Source organism: Dreissena polymorpha, chromosome 2, assembly GCF_020536995.1.
Source record: "Dreissena polymorpha isolate Duluth1 chromosome 2, UMN_Dpol_1.0, whole genome shotgun sequence".
NCBI classification, from domain to species: domain Eukaryota; kingdom Metazoa; phylum Mollusca; class Bivalvia; order Myida; family Dreissenidae; genus Dreissena; species Dreissena polymorpha.
The window spans coordinates 80,814,107-80,832,653 of NC_068356.1; the positions used below are offsets into that span (position 1 = coordinate 80,814,107).

The 18,547-nt window shown below is 35.8% G+C and overlaps 1 protein-coding gene across 1 annotated transcript in view; it reads left to right on the forward strand.

The window, feature by feature from the left end:
* Positions 1 to 18,547, forward strand: part of LOC127867768 (sortilin-related receptor-like) — a 150,764-nt gene that overhangs the window by 78,605 nt on the left and 53,612 nt on the right. Inside the window, exons 25-32 of the mRNA XM_052409153.1 lie at positions 1,325 to 1,441; positions 5,376 to 5,516; positions 6,140 to 6,265; positions 7,146 to 7,251; positions 10,238 to 10,413; positions 12,374 to 12,489; positions 15,115 to 15,231; positions 15,802 to 16,036. Of these exons, the coding sequence (XP_052265113.1) occupies positions 1,325 to 1,441; positions 5,376 to 5,516; positions 6,140 to 6,265; positions 7,146 to 7,251; positions 10,238 to 10,413; positions 12,374 to 12,489; positions 15,115 to 15,231; positions 15,802 to 16,036 (1,134 nt within the window). The remainder of the gene's footprint in view (positions 1 to 1,324; positions 1,442 to 5,375; positions 5,517 to 6,139; positions 6,266 to 7,145; positions 7,252 to 10,237; positions 10,414 to 12,373; positions 12,490 to 15,114; positions 15,232 to 15,801; positions 16,037 to 18,547) is intronic.

The window sequence follows — 18,547 nt, forward strand, 5'->3', positions numbered from 1 at the left end:
CACATGCTTGAGTACATTTCAACCCATGCCCATTACACGTTTTTTTCGCAAAGAAAAAACAGTGGAGCGATACGGGGCCATCATGGCCCTCTTGTTTTTACTGCTGTTACTTTACTGCAGAAATGTCATATTTTATCATTAGGTTAAAAAACAATTTATTTTTATTAGTTAACGTTATTTGGTAAGTTGTATTTGTTCCATTATATGTGTTATATGCAGGATATTGTTGTTTTTGGTATGATGGCCTGTTAAAGCTGTAACTCGTTGATAATATGAGTGTTAACTTTCTTAACCCTTTGCATGCTGGGAAATTTGTCGTCTGCTAAAATGTCGTCTGCTGAATTTGTAAAATAAGCATTTTCTTCATTTTTTTTTCAAAGAATACTATCAGAATAGCAAACAGTTTGGATCCAGATGAGACGCCACGTTCTGTGGCGTCTCATCTGGATCCAAACTGTTTGCAAAGGCCTTTAAAATTCAGCTCCAGCGCTTTAAGGGTTAACCCTTTCCTCTCAGAAGAAAACTAAAAATTAATGGCTTTATGCCAACAGCAAAAAAACAGAATAGCCTGTGAGTAACATGTTCAGGTTTTTGCTTCTCATTAGTACTTACGTGTTGGACAAGAAGCCTTTAAAATTTGAATATGATAAGTAAAGTCTTGAATTTGATCTTATTTTCTAAAAGACTCCAAACAGATAAAAATGAATATCTTAGTGGTAGAGGGTTAAAATATTGTGTAACTCTAAAAAGTTGCTGGCATATATATATAGTGGGATGAAACTTTACAAATGTTATTTATTAACCTTCAGTTGAACTTGGGCACTTGTTTTTAGTCCCCTACCGGTTTCACTGGAGGGGATTTATGGTTTGCGCTCTGTGTGTCTGTCAGTCTGTCTGTCACACTTTTCTGGATCCTGCGATAACTTTATGCATGTCATTTCATTTTGTTCCTACGTCAAAAATTCGGGTTGCTATGGCAACAAATAAAAAATAGAAAATATTTTTTAAAAATCTGACAATGGTGGAGCGGGTAGGGGACTTATATTGCTTGGCAATAGTCTTGTTATTTTTGTTTTTTGTAAATCATAGACTTATTTTTGTCTGTTATTTGCATATAACTGCTTATAGTGGAATGTGGAGGCATCCATATCCTACTTACATATGTCCATTTCTGTCTGTTATTTGTATTTAACTGCTTATAGTGGAATGTGGGATCATCCATATCCTACTTACTTATGTCTAGTTCTATCTGTGTGTATTAGATTTTACTGCTTAACAGGTGTATACACATGTCTGTTAACAAAAAGTAAACTGTTGTTTTCAGCCTCTCAGAAGTGTGGGCCCGGTGACTTCCAGTGTAAAAACAACAGGTGTATACCCATGAACCAGAGGTGCAACAACAGGAACGACTGTTCAGATTGGTCGGATGAATTATATTGCTGTAAGATATAGATGAATGGAGCCTTGCTCTGGGAAAATGGAATTTAATGCAAGGTCACACAGTGTTGTCCCCAGATAAGCCTTTGCAGTACGCACAGTCTGTTCAAGGACACTGTACTCCTTTACTGGATTGTTGTTTAGAAGAGAATTCCTTTCTACGCAAAAATTTGAACAACTCTTTATGCACATGCATTAAGCCCCTTTTCTCAGAGTACTGCTGATATAGTTGATATTTATAGAGATTTCAGGGGTGTCATTTCCACTGGCCCTCTAGAGGTGTTTGAACAATATCATTGGGTGAGCTCAATCAATAAATGCAAGTCCAACTAGGCAAAAGTATGTATGTCTAAACTTGCAAAATTTCATAAAAACTCAACAGCTTTGTCTTTGTTATCCTCTGCCATAGGCGGAGGGATATTGTTCTGGCGTTGTCCGTCCGTCAGTCTTTCCGTCCATCCGTCTTTCAACTTCCGTCCGTCCGGAGCCATATCTTGGAAGTGCTTTGGCAGGTTTCATTGAAACTTGGTATGAGTATATTTATGGATAAGAGGATGATGCACGCCAAATGGCATTGTTAATAACGGAGTTATGGCCCTTTGTATCTTGAAAAAAATGCTTTTTGTGTGTGTCCAGAGCCATAGCTTGGAAGTGCTTTGGCGGATTTCATTGAAACTTTGTATGAGTATATATATGGACCAGAGGATGATTCATACTAAATGGCATTGTACACTATCTGTTAATAACGGAGTAATGGCCCTTTGTATCATGAAAATTTGCTTTTTTGAGTGTCAAATATAACACTTTTGCAAGCTATAGATATCATGCGTATTTGCGTTACGACGCAATTAAAGTAACCAAAATCGTAATTAAATTTTAAATAAAGCGTACAAAAACGCAAATACAAATTTAATAACGTAATTCCTGTAAAAAACATTGTGTCATGAAACACAATTCTTACGAACACCAGGCGTATTTTTTAGACTGATTTTTTTCTGTACAAATATGTACCGGATAGTTTATATGCCTTCCTATGAAGAAAAGAAGGCAGTCTTTCCAGCGGCTTTCAATCTTTGGGGTATTATTGTAATTATTCGTTGACCCGTCCGATTTCTACTTTCATTTTCAAGGTATTCAACTCAAACCGACCAGAAAACGGGGTCAGTGCCCCAGATAATTATTTGGGAAATAGGGTTTTCACCCATAGATTTTGAAAAATAGAGTGATTTCATTCTTGAAATAGGGTGAAATTAGTTATAAAAATTCATACCTTAAAATCATGGCTGCATAACTTCTATTGAAGCTGCACACTTGTAATGATTTTCAATAAAACTGTTAAGTATCATAATTAACATTAATACACTGATATTTCATAACATCTTAAATCCTTGAAATTGTGAATAATATAAACTTGAAATTGTCCATAATATAAACTTAAAACTTAGAAAAAAATTGATAACACGAATGATTCGGCGCTTATTGGCTCTTGCTTTCTCAGTTCAAAAAAGTTTGCGAGCAACTGATATTTTGGTGCAACAATCACGGACGTCTTTCGACCTCTCTTAGACATTTTTATTTCGCATCGCAAAAGAAACTGAAAGTGAAGACGCTTTACAAATGCATGCACAATGAGTTACGGATTAAGTCAGATTGAAAACGAATGTATGTCGTCATAAATAATTTGGTCATATGCTTTATTTTACTATGAAATCCAGTCATCAGAGCGTTTGAATAACTTTGGCTGTTTTCTTGCTCCGTCATCAAGGCGCTTGTTGAATAAAAGCGTCGCCACGTTACGATAATAATTCCAAAGAGGAAATACCGAAAATGAGCAAAGCATTTTCAATCGAAGCTATTGTATTGTACCCATCGAATTTTACGAATTTGCGTACAAGTCAAAATGGTTGCGTTTTCAATACGCATGATATTGTATTTCTTTGCATTTATAAACATTTTAATAGGGTGAAAGACGCAGATACGCAGCTTATCAAGGGCACTGCGGGATGCATCACTTTGAACAGCCATAACTTCATCAATTGTGCAGCGATTTTCGCGAACACGGTCTTATTCAACGCAAAAATGAATGAACTTTAATCAGAAATTCAGTAATTGTTTGTAGTTATGTACAGATACCTTTTTGAATTCCATTTGTATAAAAATTATAGTAGTCTTCGTAGATTTTTATTATATTATAGATGTCATTCCCTATATTACCCAGTTGAGTTAAAAAAAACAGGAGTGAAAAACCCAATTAAGCTCAAAAGTAGGGGGTGAAAATTTTTGCTAAAACTCTATTGAATTTACAAAAACCCTATTGTTGTCAAAAACAGGGGGTTGATTACCCAATATACCCCAAAAGTTATCTATAGCCCTGCTTTTGTGTTCAGAAGGATATTGGCGGGGGATATCAATTCAACGAATTTGCTTGTTCTTAAGCATATAAGAAAAAAAAATGACATGGCAAATACAAAAATAGTAAGGTACTTATTAATAGTTAATCAAGGTGTGTCTATTTACAACTATCTTGATTTAACTAGCAATTATATGAATATGAGATAGACATTTTAAACCAATTGTGTCCTACATACATTATCATTTAATTCTGAAAATGCAATTTGTTACAAATGCTTTAGAGTCATGATGTATGCTTGTGTATGCAAACAGGCACTACCTAACAATTCTACAATACAAAGGTAATGGAAGTTGGATATTAAAAAGAACAACTGGGCCCTGGTCTTATATATTAAAATATCATGATCCTATATACCTTCATTCTTTAACATGTAAGACCAGGGCCCAGTTGCTCTTCACAGGATTCATTAAATTGTGTTGCATTTGGTCCATGTTTAATTGTTTGTACATTGTGCTGGTGATTGAACTTCTTTTTCTTTCTATGAGCCACACACTGGAAAAACGAGGTTTAATATGTAAATAGTTTTTATGCTCCCCCAAAACTTATTTTGGGGGGAGCATATAGTCGCCGCTTCGTCTGTCCGTCCGTGTGTCCGTCCGTGCACAATTTTTGTCCAGGCTATTTCTTTAATGACAGGAATTCAATGAAACTTTATGGGGAGCTTCACTACCAAGAGGAGATGTGCATATTATCAGCCGGTTCTGGTCGGATGATTTTTCACAGAGTTATGGCCCTTTGAAATTGTCCATTGTACATATAGTGCAATTCTTGTCCGAGCTATTTCTCAGCAACTTATTACGGGAATTCAACGAAACTTTATGGGAAGCTTCACTACCAACAGGAGATGTGCATATCATCAGCCGGTTATGGTCGGATGATTTTTCACAGAGTTATGGCCCTTTGAAATTTTCTATAAACTGTACATATAGTGCAATTCTTGTCTGGGCTATTTCACCCCAACTACTGACTGGAATTCAATGAAGCTTTATGGAAAGCTTAACTACCTTGAGGAGATGCGCATGTTATTTGTGGGTTTTTGTTAGATGATTTATTTAGAGAGTTATGACCCTTTGAAATTTTTAAGTTGCTAAACCATCCATCGTATTATTTTGTCCAAAGTTATGCCCCTCAAGACGTTTCCTTTTATCTGAATATATAGTACAATATTGTGACAAAAAAACCCTTTGGGGAGCATCACCCGTCTCCGACGATTTCTTGTCCTAGATTAGCCTGTGCAGTCCACATAGGCTTATCACTGAAGATACTTTCAGACTAAACTGGAATTTTGTTAGCAACAGACTTCTCTAAAGTGAAAAATACCATAATAGCAGTAATTGTCATCCCTGATTAGCCTGTTTAAACTTCACAAGCTAATGTTGCACAACACTTTACGCTCATGTATTAAGCCCTGTTTGTCCAGAGCTTGGCTCATCTTTATTGTCTTATACTGGCAATCAGGCTTCTTGGAATTTATGCTGATGAAAAATTATGAAAGTGTTCACATCGTATTTCATACGGCATACAGCTTTCACCACTCCTTCCCCACCACGGTCCTGTCTGCTGGGCCAGTTCACCTGTGCGCAGTCCGGGAACCAGTGCATCCCCCATCCCAAGGTCTGTGACGGGAACCAGGATTGCAGGATGGGAGAGGACGAAATGAACTGCAGTAAGTGTTTTATATGAATATTCTAACATGTAGATCCAGTAACATTGGTTGCAAAGGTTTAGTTGCTATTAACTTGCTGATCCCCAACAATGTCTAGCCAACTATTAAATATCTTGAATTATATGTGTCGTGTTCTGAGAAAACTGGACATAATGCATGTGCGTAAAGTGTTGTCCCAGATAAGCCTGTGCAGTCTGCACAGGTTAATCAGGGACGACATTGTCTGCTTTTATGACATTTTTCGTTTAAATGAAGACTCTTCTCAGCAATAATCCAATTAAGGCGGAAAGCGTCGTCCAAGATTAGCCTGTGCGGACTGCACAGGCTAATCTGGGACGATACTTTACGCACATGCATTATGCCCAGTTTTCTCAGAACACGACTCAGATCTATCTGATGCTGTGCATTGTATTATGTATGATTACAAATGAGATGCACTCTAGAAAATGGGGCTTAATGCACATGTGTAGAGAGTTGTCCCTAATAGGTTTGCAGACTGCATTTAGCCCTTTTCTCTGAGCACAGCTCAGATATGTTACTTTACATCAACGTCTTATCACAAGGGGTGAGGTCTTGTGGCTACAATCTATCATACTGTATCTTTTTCATGTCTTTTTTTTTAGATGCTTCCTGCAACAACACGTTGCTGTTTTCGTGTGGGAACGGCATGTGCATACCGTACATTCTGACATGTGATGGAACCATCCAATGCCGCTCAGGCATCGATGAGAACCTGCCCATATGCCCATGTAAGTAGCCATGGCAACAACATAGTTATAAAAAAGAGATTTAGCTCTTCAACATTAAAATCTTGAATTCAATTGGCATACAATACATATTTGCATCCATTGTTGATGTGTTTTAGAAGGAAATCATAGCATAAACAATAAATCATCCTGATATTCTTTTATCTATTTTATCTGATTTGAATACAAAGCTTATATTTTAATCATAACATTATTTTATATCTTAATGCATGAAGGTCAGGGTCAGATTAATGTTTATGAGCTATGTATTTCATTTACTTAATGTCATTTCTGCAATATTGGCAGAATGTTTACAAATGACGTAAATAAACCAGAGACTTTGTATGTCTTTTGGTGGTGAAATGAACAAAATAACACAATGTATGTTCTTATTGAATTTTAAGAATTCACTAAGAATAACAACTCTCTCCCTTCTAACAGTTGTATGGCTGGCTAAAGCTAGAAATAAAACTTTAGATGTTTGTTTTAAATTAATTAAATAATTTTTAGTTCTAAATGAAATAATAAGTAAACACAAGTTTCCCAAATCTTCGCTTAAGTATGCTAAGCATTTAACAAAATAAAAGACCAGTTCAGTTTATTTTTAATCAAACCTGCTATTGTGAACATAATTAGGCGGGGTTCTTGTACACTTGGGCTTTATGTTTGTGCATAAAGTGTTGTCCAGATAAGTCTATACAATCAGCACAGGTTTATCTGGGACAACACTTTCAGCCTAGACTAGATTGTCTTTTAAAAAAGACTTCCTTTGAACAAAACATCCCATTAATGTGGAAATTGTTGTGATTGATTAGCCTGTACAGACTGCACAGGGTAATCTGTGACGACACTTTACGCACTTGCATGTGGACTTTGATTTCAGATCTGTTGGACACGCGCTATACAGTAAATGCTTTCCTGTCTAGTAGTAATTGTACAGTTCGATGGACGCCATATCCAAATCCAACTGCCTACATTTTGTCATATGCGTAAGTAAAATGTCTAGGTATATATGTTATCACTTTTGGGATTATTGTTTCTTAGTACCTTAGTTCATGTGATAAGAGGATTTTATAAAGTTGTGTTATACATTGCAGTAATGTAATGAGGTTATATCATACATATTTGTAAGGTTATAAGGTGATGTTGTAAAGTTTTGTTGTACAGAACATTGGTGGCATAAGGTGAGGTTATGTTAGAAGATGATTTAATACAGTGATTTTATACAGTGTTGTTTTATGGTAATGTTATGTGGTAATGATATGAGATTTTTATATTTTTTATGCCCCCAGATCAAATGATCGGGGGTACATTGATTTTGGCCTGTCTGTCTGTTCTTGTATGTTTGTGTCTGTCTGTCCCAAACTTTAACCTTGGTCATAAATTATGCAATATTGAAGATAGCCACTTGATATTTGGCATGCATGTGTATCTCATGGAGCTGCACATTTTGAGTGGTGAAAGGTCAAGGTCATCCTTCAAGGTAAAAGTCAAATATATGGCTTCAAAGCGCAGTAGGAGGCATTGGGTTTCACAAACACAGCTCTTGTTAGATGATGCTATAAGATGTTATACTGTGTTCTTAGCTAAACAGTTAATCTTAGTAAAAAATGGAAATGCATGTATAAGTAATTGAACTTGTCTTTTGAAAATGTGTAACATGCGTTTAATGTACTTTTTTGTGTGAACCGAAATCTTGGCAGTCACTAAATCTCACTCACGTTTACCTTTTTATGCCCCCGGATCGTATTATCAGGGGTATATTGTTTTTGGCCTGTCTGTCTGTCTGTTATTGTATGTGTGTGTCTGTGTGTCTTTTCAAAAACTTAACCTTGGTAATAACTTGTGCAATATTGAAGATAGCAACTTGATATTTGACATGCATATGCATCTGATTAAGCTGCAATATTTGAGTGGTGAAAGGTCAAGGTCATCCTTCAAGGTCAAAGGTCAAATATATGGCTTCAAAGCGGCGCAATAGGGGGCATCGTGTTTATGATAAACACAGCTCTTGTTTGTTTTTAGCTCACCTGAGCACAGCGTGCTCATGGTGAGCTTTTGTGATCACTTTTTGTTTGTCCGTCGTGCATCGTTGGTCGTGCGTCGTCAACATTTTGCCTTGTTACCACTCTAGAGGCCACATTTATTGTCTGATCTTCAGGAAACTTGGTCAGAAGATTTATCCCATTGATACCTCAACTGAGTTTGAAACTGGGTCATGCTGGGTCAAAAACTAGGTCACTAGGTCAAAAAAAGAAAAACCTTGTGAACACTGTAGAAGTCACATTTGATGCCCAATCTTCATGTTACTTTGTCAAAATGTTTGTCTAAATGATATGTTGGTTGAGTTCAAAAATGGTTCTGGTTCGTTGAAAAACATGGCAGCCAGTGGGCGGCGCAGTATTCCTTATATGGCTGTTGAGAAACCTTGTGGACACTCTAGAAGTCACAATTTTGGCCCAATCATCATGAAACGTGGTCAAAATGTTGGTTTCATTGATATCTCGGACAAGTGTGAAAATGGTTCAGATTGGGTTTATAAACTTGGAGTTTTTAACCAGGTTTTCCGAAGGAAAAAACTGGTTATTAGATTGGCGAATGCGGGCGGGCTGGCTGGCTGGCTGGCTGGCTGGCTGGCTGGCGGGCTGGCTGGTGGGCTGGCGGGCGGGCGGAACAAGCTTGTCCGGGCCATAACTTTGTCGTTCATTGTGTGATTTTAAAATCATTTGGCACATTTGTTAACCATCATTAGACGGTGTGTCGCGCGAAATAATTACGTCAATATCTCCAAGGTCAAGGTCACACTTTGAGTTCAAAGGTCAAAAATGGCCATAAATGAGCTTGTCCTGGCCATAACTATGTCATTCATTGTGAGATTTTAAAATCATTTGGCACATTTGTTCACCATCATCGGACGGTGTGTCGCACGAAAGAATCACGTCAATATCTCCAATGTCAAGGTCGCCACGACTAAAAATATATATTTTTTAAAAACAAACTTACAAAGGGGGTTAATTTTGTTTGTTCATTTCAAAAGTTCAGTTTGAGTTTTCTCCCTTTATCAGATTTTTTTTTCACAATGAAAACCTGGTTTTGTGACAATTTTGTCCCTTGTTACTTGTTAAAATGGTAATAAGTCAATTTGTTTGTACAAGGAAAATGTGCAGTTTAAAAGATGTGTTGCGAAATGGTTTGCCCTAAACCTTGGGTGTCCACCTTTTCATTGGCCAATGAGAAAGGCCCTGTACCCAATATGTAAAATATATACACCAAAATCATATCAGGATGTACCATTACTGATATTTTTAAAGCTTGTATTCGCTTGAAAATTAGGAGTCAAATTATAGTTTTACGACTGTTAAATATTCCACTTATGCACATGCATTAAACCCCCTTTTCACAGAGCACGGCTTATATTCTGGTAGGAGAATACAATTGAGCCACACTCTGTACAAACGGGGAATAATGCATGTCTGTCAAGTGTCCTCTCAGATAAGCCTCGACAGTTTGCACTTACTATACAGGGACAATACTTTCTGCTTTTATGATGTTTTTCATTTACAGGAAGTCCCCCCTTAGGGAAAATCCAATTTGGAAGTCTCTCCTTTAATCCTATTAATCCTTTCTCACTCAGAAGTAAATAGAAAAGGGTTATGTGCAAACAGCATAAAACCAGAACAGCCTGCAAGTAACTCACAGTCTGTTCAGGTTTTATGCTGTTTGCTGCTCATCAGTATTTAAGGGTTGGAAATGAAGCCTATAGAAATTGAATTCTAGTAAGAAAGATCTTTAATTAAATTTAACTTTCTTAGGGACCTCAAATGCGTAAAAATACTTATCTAAGTGGTAAAGGGTTAAGGCAGAAAGGTTACACACATGCATTAGGTGGTATTTCCCAGAGTGCAGCTCAGTTAAAAGTAAAACATAGATGAAAACATACATTGTAGCACTGCAATGGTGTTGTTCTATTTGCAGATTCAAATTGCAGAACAAGTGGCAGCAGCTCAATGTGACATTAAATAACACCAACTCCACAAGCTACCTGATAACTCTTCTAAAGCCGGCTACCACATACTATATTACTGTGTTTGTCCTCTCGAACAGCTTAACCAAGAAATACGCCAGTATTGAAAGGACCACTGCTGATGGAAGTATGTTAAAATCCTTATATTCTCCTTAGTTCCCAATATCAATGAAGAGTATACATTTCCTTCTTGATCTTACAAGTTTACAGTTACGTCACGTTATTGTGATAGTGTTTAAGTTTTCTCATTTTGAGATTCAGTATTCACAATTAAATGAATTAATTAAAAGATTGTTTAAGCTGCCTTTTCATGTGTAAAATGTTGAAATATACATTTATGTGATATTTCTTATCGCCAGGGATCATATTTTCCCGCAACATCAATCGGTCTGGATTTAAATGGGAAAAAGTGTCTGAAAATTTATATCCGAAATCATGACAAATTACGTTAACATATATACCATTGATTTTGCCATTCATGAAGGTGGTATAATAAATGTACAAGTTTAATTGCCTTAGGCATCTTTTTTAAACGGAACATACGAGTTTTCTCAATTGGTTTTATGATATTTTTTTCTCTTTTATTGTTGTTTCGTGTGCTGTTGTATCTGACTTTTTTTCATTGTTGTCAATATCTATTATTTATCTGTGTAAGTCTATACCGATGTTTTAAATCGTTGTCGACTCGATAATAGCTTACATACATGCACTGAACCTAACAAATGTTTGTGCGTAGGTTTGATACTGGCAACAACAAAACCAAATAGTTGAGAAATAATACGTGTACGTAATAGTTTATTGTCAAAAAAACCCACGACCGATAGTTAAGATGCGTAGGGATTAAATCACGAGTGCGAAGCACGAGTGATTTGAAACCACGCATCTCAACTTCTGGTCGTGAGTTATTCAACAACAAAAAATTAAGTACACGAATTATTTTGATTCTAACACGATTTTTACTAAAGATTTATACAATGTATATTATTTTTCTTGTGTACTATTTAATGTGAAGTTCCCCCCATAAAAATAACTTTCAATGTTCTGTCAATCAGATCCGCAACTTTCATTTATTTATTGCCTGATTAATTCGCTGGTGGAAAATGTATCGGCATGTTTTGTTTAGTAACAGCGCGTGTTTTCAGTGTATAAGGTCCGCCCACAATAATTATGAATTATTGCAGAATATCCGATTTTCTTCTTTGTTTATATGAAAGTTTACTGTATCATGCATGAAATGCACACTTTCCACGAGGATTATGAACATTGAAGTTTTCATCTCCGAAGTAACTGTCAACGATTTTACACATTACGGACCGATTAGTGTGCTAGGTATAAGCCAGTGAAATTATCGATGGATATAGACACGGGGTTATTCACACATGACTAATACACAACCGTGCGAATTTTCGCTGCTTAGGGTCATACTCTGATACTAGTCGGCTGACACGCAATAAACTGGTCCTGACCGGTTTAGAGACTTCAGTGAATGGTTTTCACACCTACTCGAGATAAGAATGTAATTAGGGTAGATCTATGTTAGCATGTGCACTGTGTAATCAATTTCATGACATGGGAATTTTAGCACACAGAATCGGACCGACTGTTTGGGATTTTCAATTGGTCTTTCACGACCCCAATCGGTCTAGGACCGACAAAACCGAAAAAAATATGATCCCTGCTTATTACTGACACATACCCATTAATATGTCAATTCAATCCTTTATTTGCAAGGCATAACTTTATAATAGTTTGATATTTTTACAGTTTTAGAAAAGATAACAGATAACAATTGATGATGCAAGGGGCTCAAGGTAGGTCCCAACTTGTCTGTGTTACAATCATGGAATGAGCCTGGTTCTCGAACAACTGGGCTGAATAAAGTGTCCTCCCAGATTAACCTGTGCAGCAAAAACAGGCCAATTAGGGACTACAAATTTTGCTTTTATTGTATTTTTTGTTTAAATTAAGTCCCTTCTTAGTTTAAATAATTTGTATGATGAAACTGTCCACACAGGCTCATCAGGGATGACACAATGCACATTCATGAAGCCCTGTTTTCACAGAATCTTGTACATGTATATTTGCAGTTCCTGAAAAGCCATCCCAGCTTTATATCACCATTCCAAGTGACTCCGACTATCCTCCAGTGGATGTAATTATTTGGCCTCCAAAAGTGACTAATGGCCTTATTGTAGGATACAATGTAGGTGTCATTGTAATAGTTTCAGTTTCATAGTATAAAAATAAAAGGAAAGCAATCAGAAGAAAATGTAACAATCTTTCTGATTGGTAAGAATTAACAATATTTCTCATTTTGAAATCTGCAAAGTGGAGAGAACTTCTTGCCATGCAATTCAAAGTATTTTTATTGACTGTTGACATTGGCTTCCTTTGTCTTACTCAACATAATAAACAAACCATGTCCAGGCTCGCTTACTAACAAAATTCCTGACCTCGTTTCATAAAATATGGTATGATATGACAACTCTTTCCAGATCCTATATGTATCGGCTTTCCCCAAAATGCTGAGTAGTTCTGATATAACAACTTCCCGTACATTTCCAAGAAAATGGTGATCGTTTGTGTTTATGAAATTTTTAAAACATATTTATTGTCATAACTGCATCAGTTTTTTTGTTGGATTATTAATATTGAATAAAGTGAGAGGTAATGATATATTTAATTTGCTAATGTCTGGATTATTTCATATATCCCTTACTTTCATGGTATGGGCCCTCCACATAGTATAGTCTCCTTAACAAAAAACCTTTATGAAGTGCTGAAAAGTTCATGTTTTTCAATTTTTAGAAGTTGTAATGTATTTGATGGTTATCCATGACTATTATGACGATCATTCTCAGAATTTCCGGTATTCATTGGAAAGTAGGTCATGTTTATTCCAGGGTGATGCTATGATTTTTAAATTACGTAACTCACAAGTAAGTAGTTTGTTAATGGATAAATAGTAGCTTTATCAAATTTGTTATATGCCGCTTATTTTTCAATAAAGTTTTTAAGTATTTTAAAAACAAAATGAGCAAGAGTTTCGGTTTTCCATTAAGTTACTATTTTTAGAATAAGAACGTGCACATAGTAACAAATCTTAACAACCAATCAGAAGTGACGATACAATGAGACAATGTGTAGATGAAACTGATTATTAAAGGGAGCTAAGTCTAACATTTTTGTCAAACCGATTTAAATACAGTTCTTGTTGTTATGTCCAAGAATACACATTTAACTATATATAAAACATGCGTGTATTTTGTAGGTTAGGGATGGCAACGGTTATTCGGTTAACGAGTTATCCGTTTCTTAAGGAGATTACCCGATTACAATATTAATATTCGGCTACTCTTCAGAAAATACAATTTTTGGTTGAACGCAATAAATGCTCAAATCGTTAGTTTTGTTTTACTTCATTTCACTGTATTGGCTAATCCGCTTATCTTATCGCAATCGGCAATTACAACCCGGTGATGCTCCATGCAGATCAAAAGCGATAAGAATTGTAAACTATCGGGGTGCAGCGGATTAATGAGCAGGTTTTATTGTGCCATTGTGTTGACTGCCATTGCTTGATGAAATCAATAAAGCTGGACACTGTGATTACACCTGATCACTGTTGTTTTTTTAACAACTATTTCAAACTAAAACACCCTAATAAAGACATTGAGTATAAACAGGCCTTAACAACAGAGGTTAGGAAACCACTATGCCCATTGCAAAATATATTTACGCTTATTGACAATTGTTATTAATCAGCAAACTGTTAATGCACGTAATTCTTAAAGGATAATGAGTGTTAATAAAACACAACATAGTTCAAATTCTGCACTAGCTTTCATTGGTCAAGGTGTAGAACAATAATTATGTGTAAATAACATGAAGGTAATGTTACAACAGAGGAATTTCACAGTTCACCGACAAGCATGTAAACAATGTCGGAAATGACTTTCAGAAATGACTAAGTATTGGATTCCAAATGTATATTCCCTATTTAAAGGACCAACACAATTTGTAAAGAAACAGTATTTAATTGATAAAATGGTTTCAGTAATTAGGTTACAAGACAATCAACAAGACAAGAGTATATTTGCATATACATGTAATTATTTATAAACGTAAACGTTTTTCGGAAGTTGTTTTTTTCATTTATGTGTCAATACGACAGTCGGTTAACCGGTTAATCGCTCAAATATCCAAACAGGTTAACCGGTTACGGATTTGCTTAGATTTGCCATCCCTAGTATTTTGTATTTGTTCACTTCCAAAATTCGTATGTATTCATTAAGACGGCCGATACCACGGAAAGACATGCTAATTTCAATATTGAAAACGATGGTTGTGTCACAGAATAGGTCTTTACATTTGATACTTACTTTTTTTCCAGAATGGTCTTTTTGATCTAAAGACCATTTTATTAAGACACCCCTTTTGGTTACTCCCTTTTGTGGTCTCTTAAAACAAGATTGACTGTAACGGAATAAAGCAACATGTAATGGACCCAGTTATCAAAAACAACAACATTCTCTTATTTAGAAGATGCTCTTTCATCAGGCTTTTTAGCATTTTAGCTGACAGCAAAAAGACATGTACTATTAATATGTCTAATAATAAACAGCAGACACACACAAATGAACATTATTACTGAAATAATCTTATAACAGAGATTGCTGCGGAGCAATCAAACTAAAAAAAGTTATTTCACTATAACTTAAATTAGCAATACAAGTTTAATCAGAAAGGCTAAACATTAATAACACAGGCAATGGGTTATTCAGAATTTCATATGTTAGTATCTAATTGTGTTATACTTTTGTTACAGGTGTGTTTAGTAGATTTCAGAGGCATCAGTATTTGTGAATATGAGCCTTCTACGAAGCACACTTTCACTACATTTGGGGACAAGCCTCTGAAAGCAATGCAGATCTACTACGTAAAGGTATGCAAATATATAGAGTCAAACAATTGGACACCTTTCTTTTACACCCATTACCACTATGTTTGGGGAATTTTAATTTCAGTTTTACCATTGTCTGTCTGTCTGTTGGTCTGAACCAAAACTTTGTAAGTTCTGCCTTTAAGGCAAACGCCATTCTGTATACTTGAAGGTCACATGGTCAAACATGGATCCTTACCAAAAATTGTCAGAGCCCTACTTATGGCTCTAATGTTAACCTCAGCAGTGTGTTCCAAGAAAGATTTTTATGTCTACTATTAAGGTCATGGTCATATTTTAGGTAAAAGGTAAAAAGACATAACTTTCTTTCAAAAGAAGACTTCTCAAAGCTATAGCTTTCCCTTGCTTTTATTTTTTTTTTGCAAAAGTTTGGCCTTTATTTTGAGTTGTTTGTTCCATGCAAGAATTGTATGTCTACTTAAAAAGTCAAGGTCATACATATGTAAAAATTCAGCCCTGCTTACAAAACAGACTGAAAATGTTGACTTAACGCGGCACACATGTGTTGTTGTTTTTAAATCACTAAACAGTTTTCTTACTCTTCTACTAAAGGTAGCTGCCAAGACTTCTGCTGGGGAGGGTGAATTCCTTGTAAAGAACTTCACATACGGAATGGACAAGATAATGGCAGTAGTTATTCCATCTAATATCTCCTCTGGCAAGGACTTTATACAAATGTTCTGGGTTGCTCCTAAGTCTAACATTACGATCGACAGTTACACCTTGGAGTATGATGATGCCTGGAATAACCCTGTGCGATTAGAAACCAATGGTACTTCATACACAAGTGAGTATGAACTCATCTGTCATTTATCAATCAGTTGAATTATCTTAGAATTTATACAATGAAATATTGAGTGAGAATGAGAATTTCTACTTTTAATCAATAAAAGACGATTTCTCAAGGATGTTTAGTGATATGATATACTTGTTAGGTGCTTAACACTTAGCCAATGTTGTTGATAAATATGAGTGTTATGTACAGATGGGGTGTGTTTTAGAAATGAAAAAATAACACGCAGAGTTTCCTCAAGGCCATTATGGTGTTTCACTGCCACGATTTCACCTTAATTCAGTGTCGTCTAGCGACATCCCTTAATGCTTCCAACATGCCTAAACAGAAATGGCTGTCTGGTTCATATAGCCAGATAATTATTGAGATCAGGGGTTATTGGATTGTCAAATCACATTATTTCTCTTGAAACAATAAGCCAGGCGTTGATCATTTTCAGTCACATAAGGGTGCATTCATATATAATAAAAATCTTCACATGCCCCTCTTCAGAGAAGACAGCATATCATGATCCGTCTGTCTGTTCGTCTGTCTGTCTGTGCGAAGTTTGTTCTTAGTCCCATATTTGCCACATACAGAGAAACCTCTCTATTAAGAATACCTGTGGGCTTTTGAAAAGAAGTCTTTATAGTGAGGTGGTCTTGATGCGGAGTTTGCATGAATTGTGATGGACAGATAATACATGAACTTTAATCTTTTTACAATTAATATAACAGTTATCCATCAATACATTTGACAAAGATAGCATTTCAAGCTTTCAAACAAGAACTTAGACATTATTTTCATCATAAAACTATCCTTTTGGTGATCTCATACTGTGTTGCATTGTAGTTGTCTCGCTGGTGAGCCTCAGTTAAGACTTTACTTTTAACTTTTCATAACAATAAATCCATAGAAAATTATGAAATAAAAGAACAAACACTTTTTGTTTCATTATGTTGTAAATAGGATATCAGCATCATAAACATTTAATAAAGCAGATCTAACTATCAAATGACAGAACGGAGCAGAGCAAAATATGTTTTAGAGGGGTAAAAAAATTCCAAAATAAAAACCAGGGTCTTTCCAATGGCGTACAAAAAGGCTTACTGATGTTGAGATTACTGGAGTTATCAATTTTTTTTGGTAAACACAACTCTTTCAGTTTTTGCTTACCCATTTTGAATTACTATATAGCATAAAGGTTGGTTTTTATATCCATCACAAACAAAACCATGTTACTCAAATATTCTAACTGTTAAATTAATTGCTGTCTTGAATCTTTAATGTGTTAACCAAATAACGCCCAATTTTCCGATCAAAGGCTCGATCATATTAGCTAATAATCAGACGAGAATCAAAGGTTAAAAAGAACAACTAGGTCCAAAAAACTCAAAACCTCACAGTCGATGCAAATACTGTTGTCGTTAAATGTGTCACAATGGCTGTGTTCACAAACCTGATTGAACAACATCCCCCAATCAAGTAAGGTGTGGAAGTTACTGGTCATTGAGCTGGTGTCAATTTGAGGGATTTTGTTGATTGCATGGTACTGATTAAATTAGTAGTAACAGCTACTGGAGAGTAGGTCGGATCAGGGAGTGTAACGACCATTGAAATAAAGAAGAAAACATTTTGGACTGAAAATGGTGGTGGTCGTAACAAGTTGGTCGTAATGATGGATTGGTCATGTAGATATTTTGTTCTGTATTGATGTGTCAAGAGGTCAAAGATCAAAGTTGGCAAAAAAAAAAAGTATGATATTCACTTTTCAGCCATAAATGTGCCATTTAGTGATAGATTTTGAAATAATTTGGCAAAAACGCACATAATCATAAAACAATGTGTGGTGTCATGCACTTCTTCTGAACGCAAAGGTTAAAGTCACACTTAGAAGTCAGAGATAAAACTTGGCCAGTAAACAGCTTGAAAATCTGTCTCAGCCGTAACTAACCTTATTTTAATGGTTTTTAGAATACAGCACAAATGCAATCCATCATAAGACAATGTGTCACATGTCACTCTTGCCTCAGTGCCTGAAACGACAGGTGGGCACTTAGAGTTCAAGTCAAATTTGGCTTTAAAAGAACTTGTCTAGAATGAAACTTTGTCAGTCATCATGTTTTTTATGCCCCGGAATTGAATGATGGGGGGGTATATTGTTTTTGGCCTGTCTGTCTGTCATTCTGTAGCAAAACTTAAACCTTGGTTTTGCAATAACTTTTGCAATATTGAAGATAGCAACTTGATATTAGGCATGCATGTGTATTTCATGGAGCTGCACATTTTGAGTGGTGAAAGGTCAAGGTCAATCTTCAAGGTCAAAGGTCAAATATATGGCTTCAAAGTGGCGCAGTAGGGGGCATTGTGTTTCTTACAAACACATCTCTTGTTTAATAACGCACCACAAATTCCTTGCTTTTGGAGACAGCTTTTTGTGAGTAAAAAGTTAAAAACTGCCTCCACCTCAGAGTTCAAGGTCACACTTAGATGTCAAAGGTGTCCTTTTTCTATAAACAAACTTTA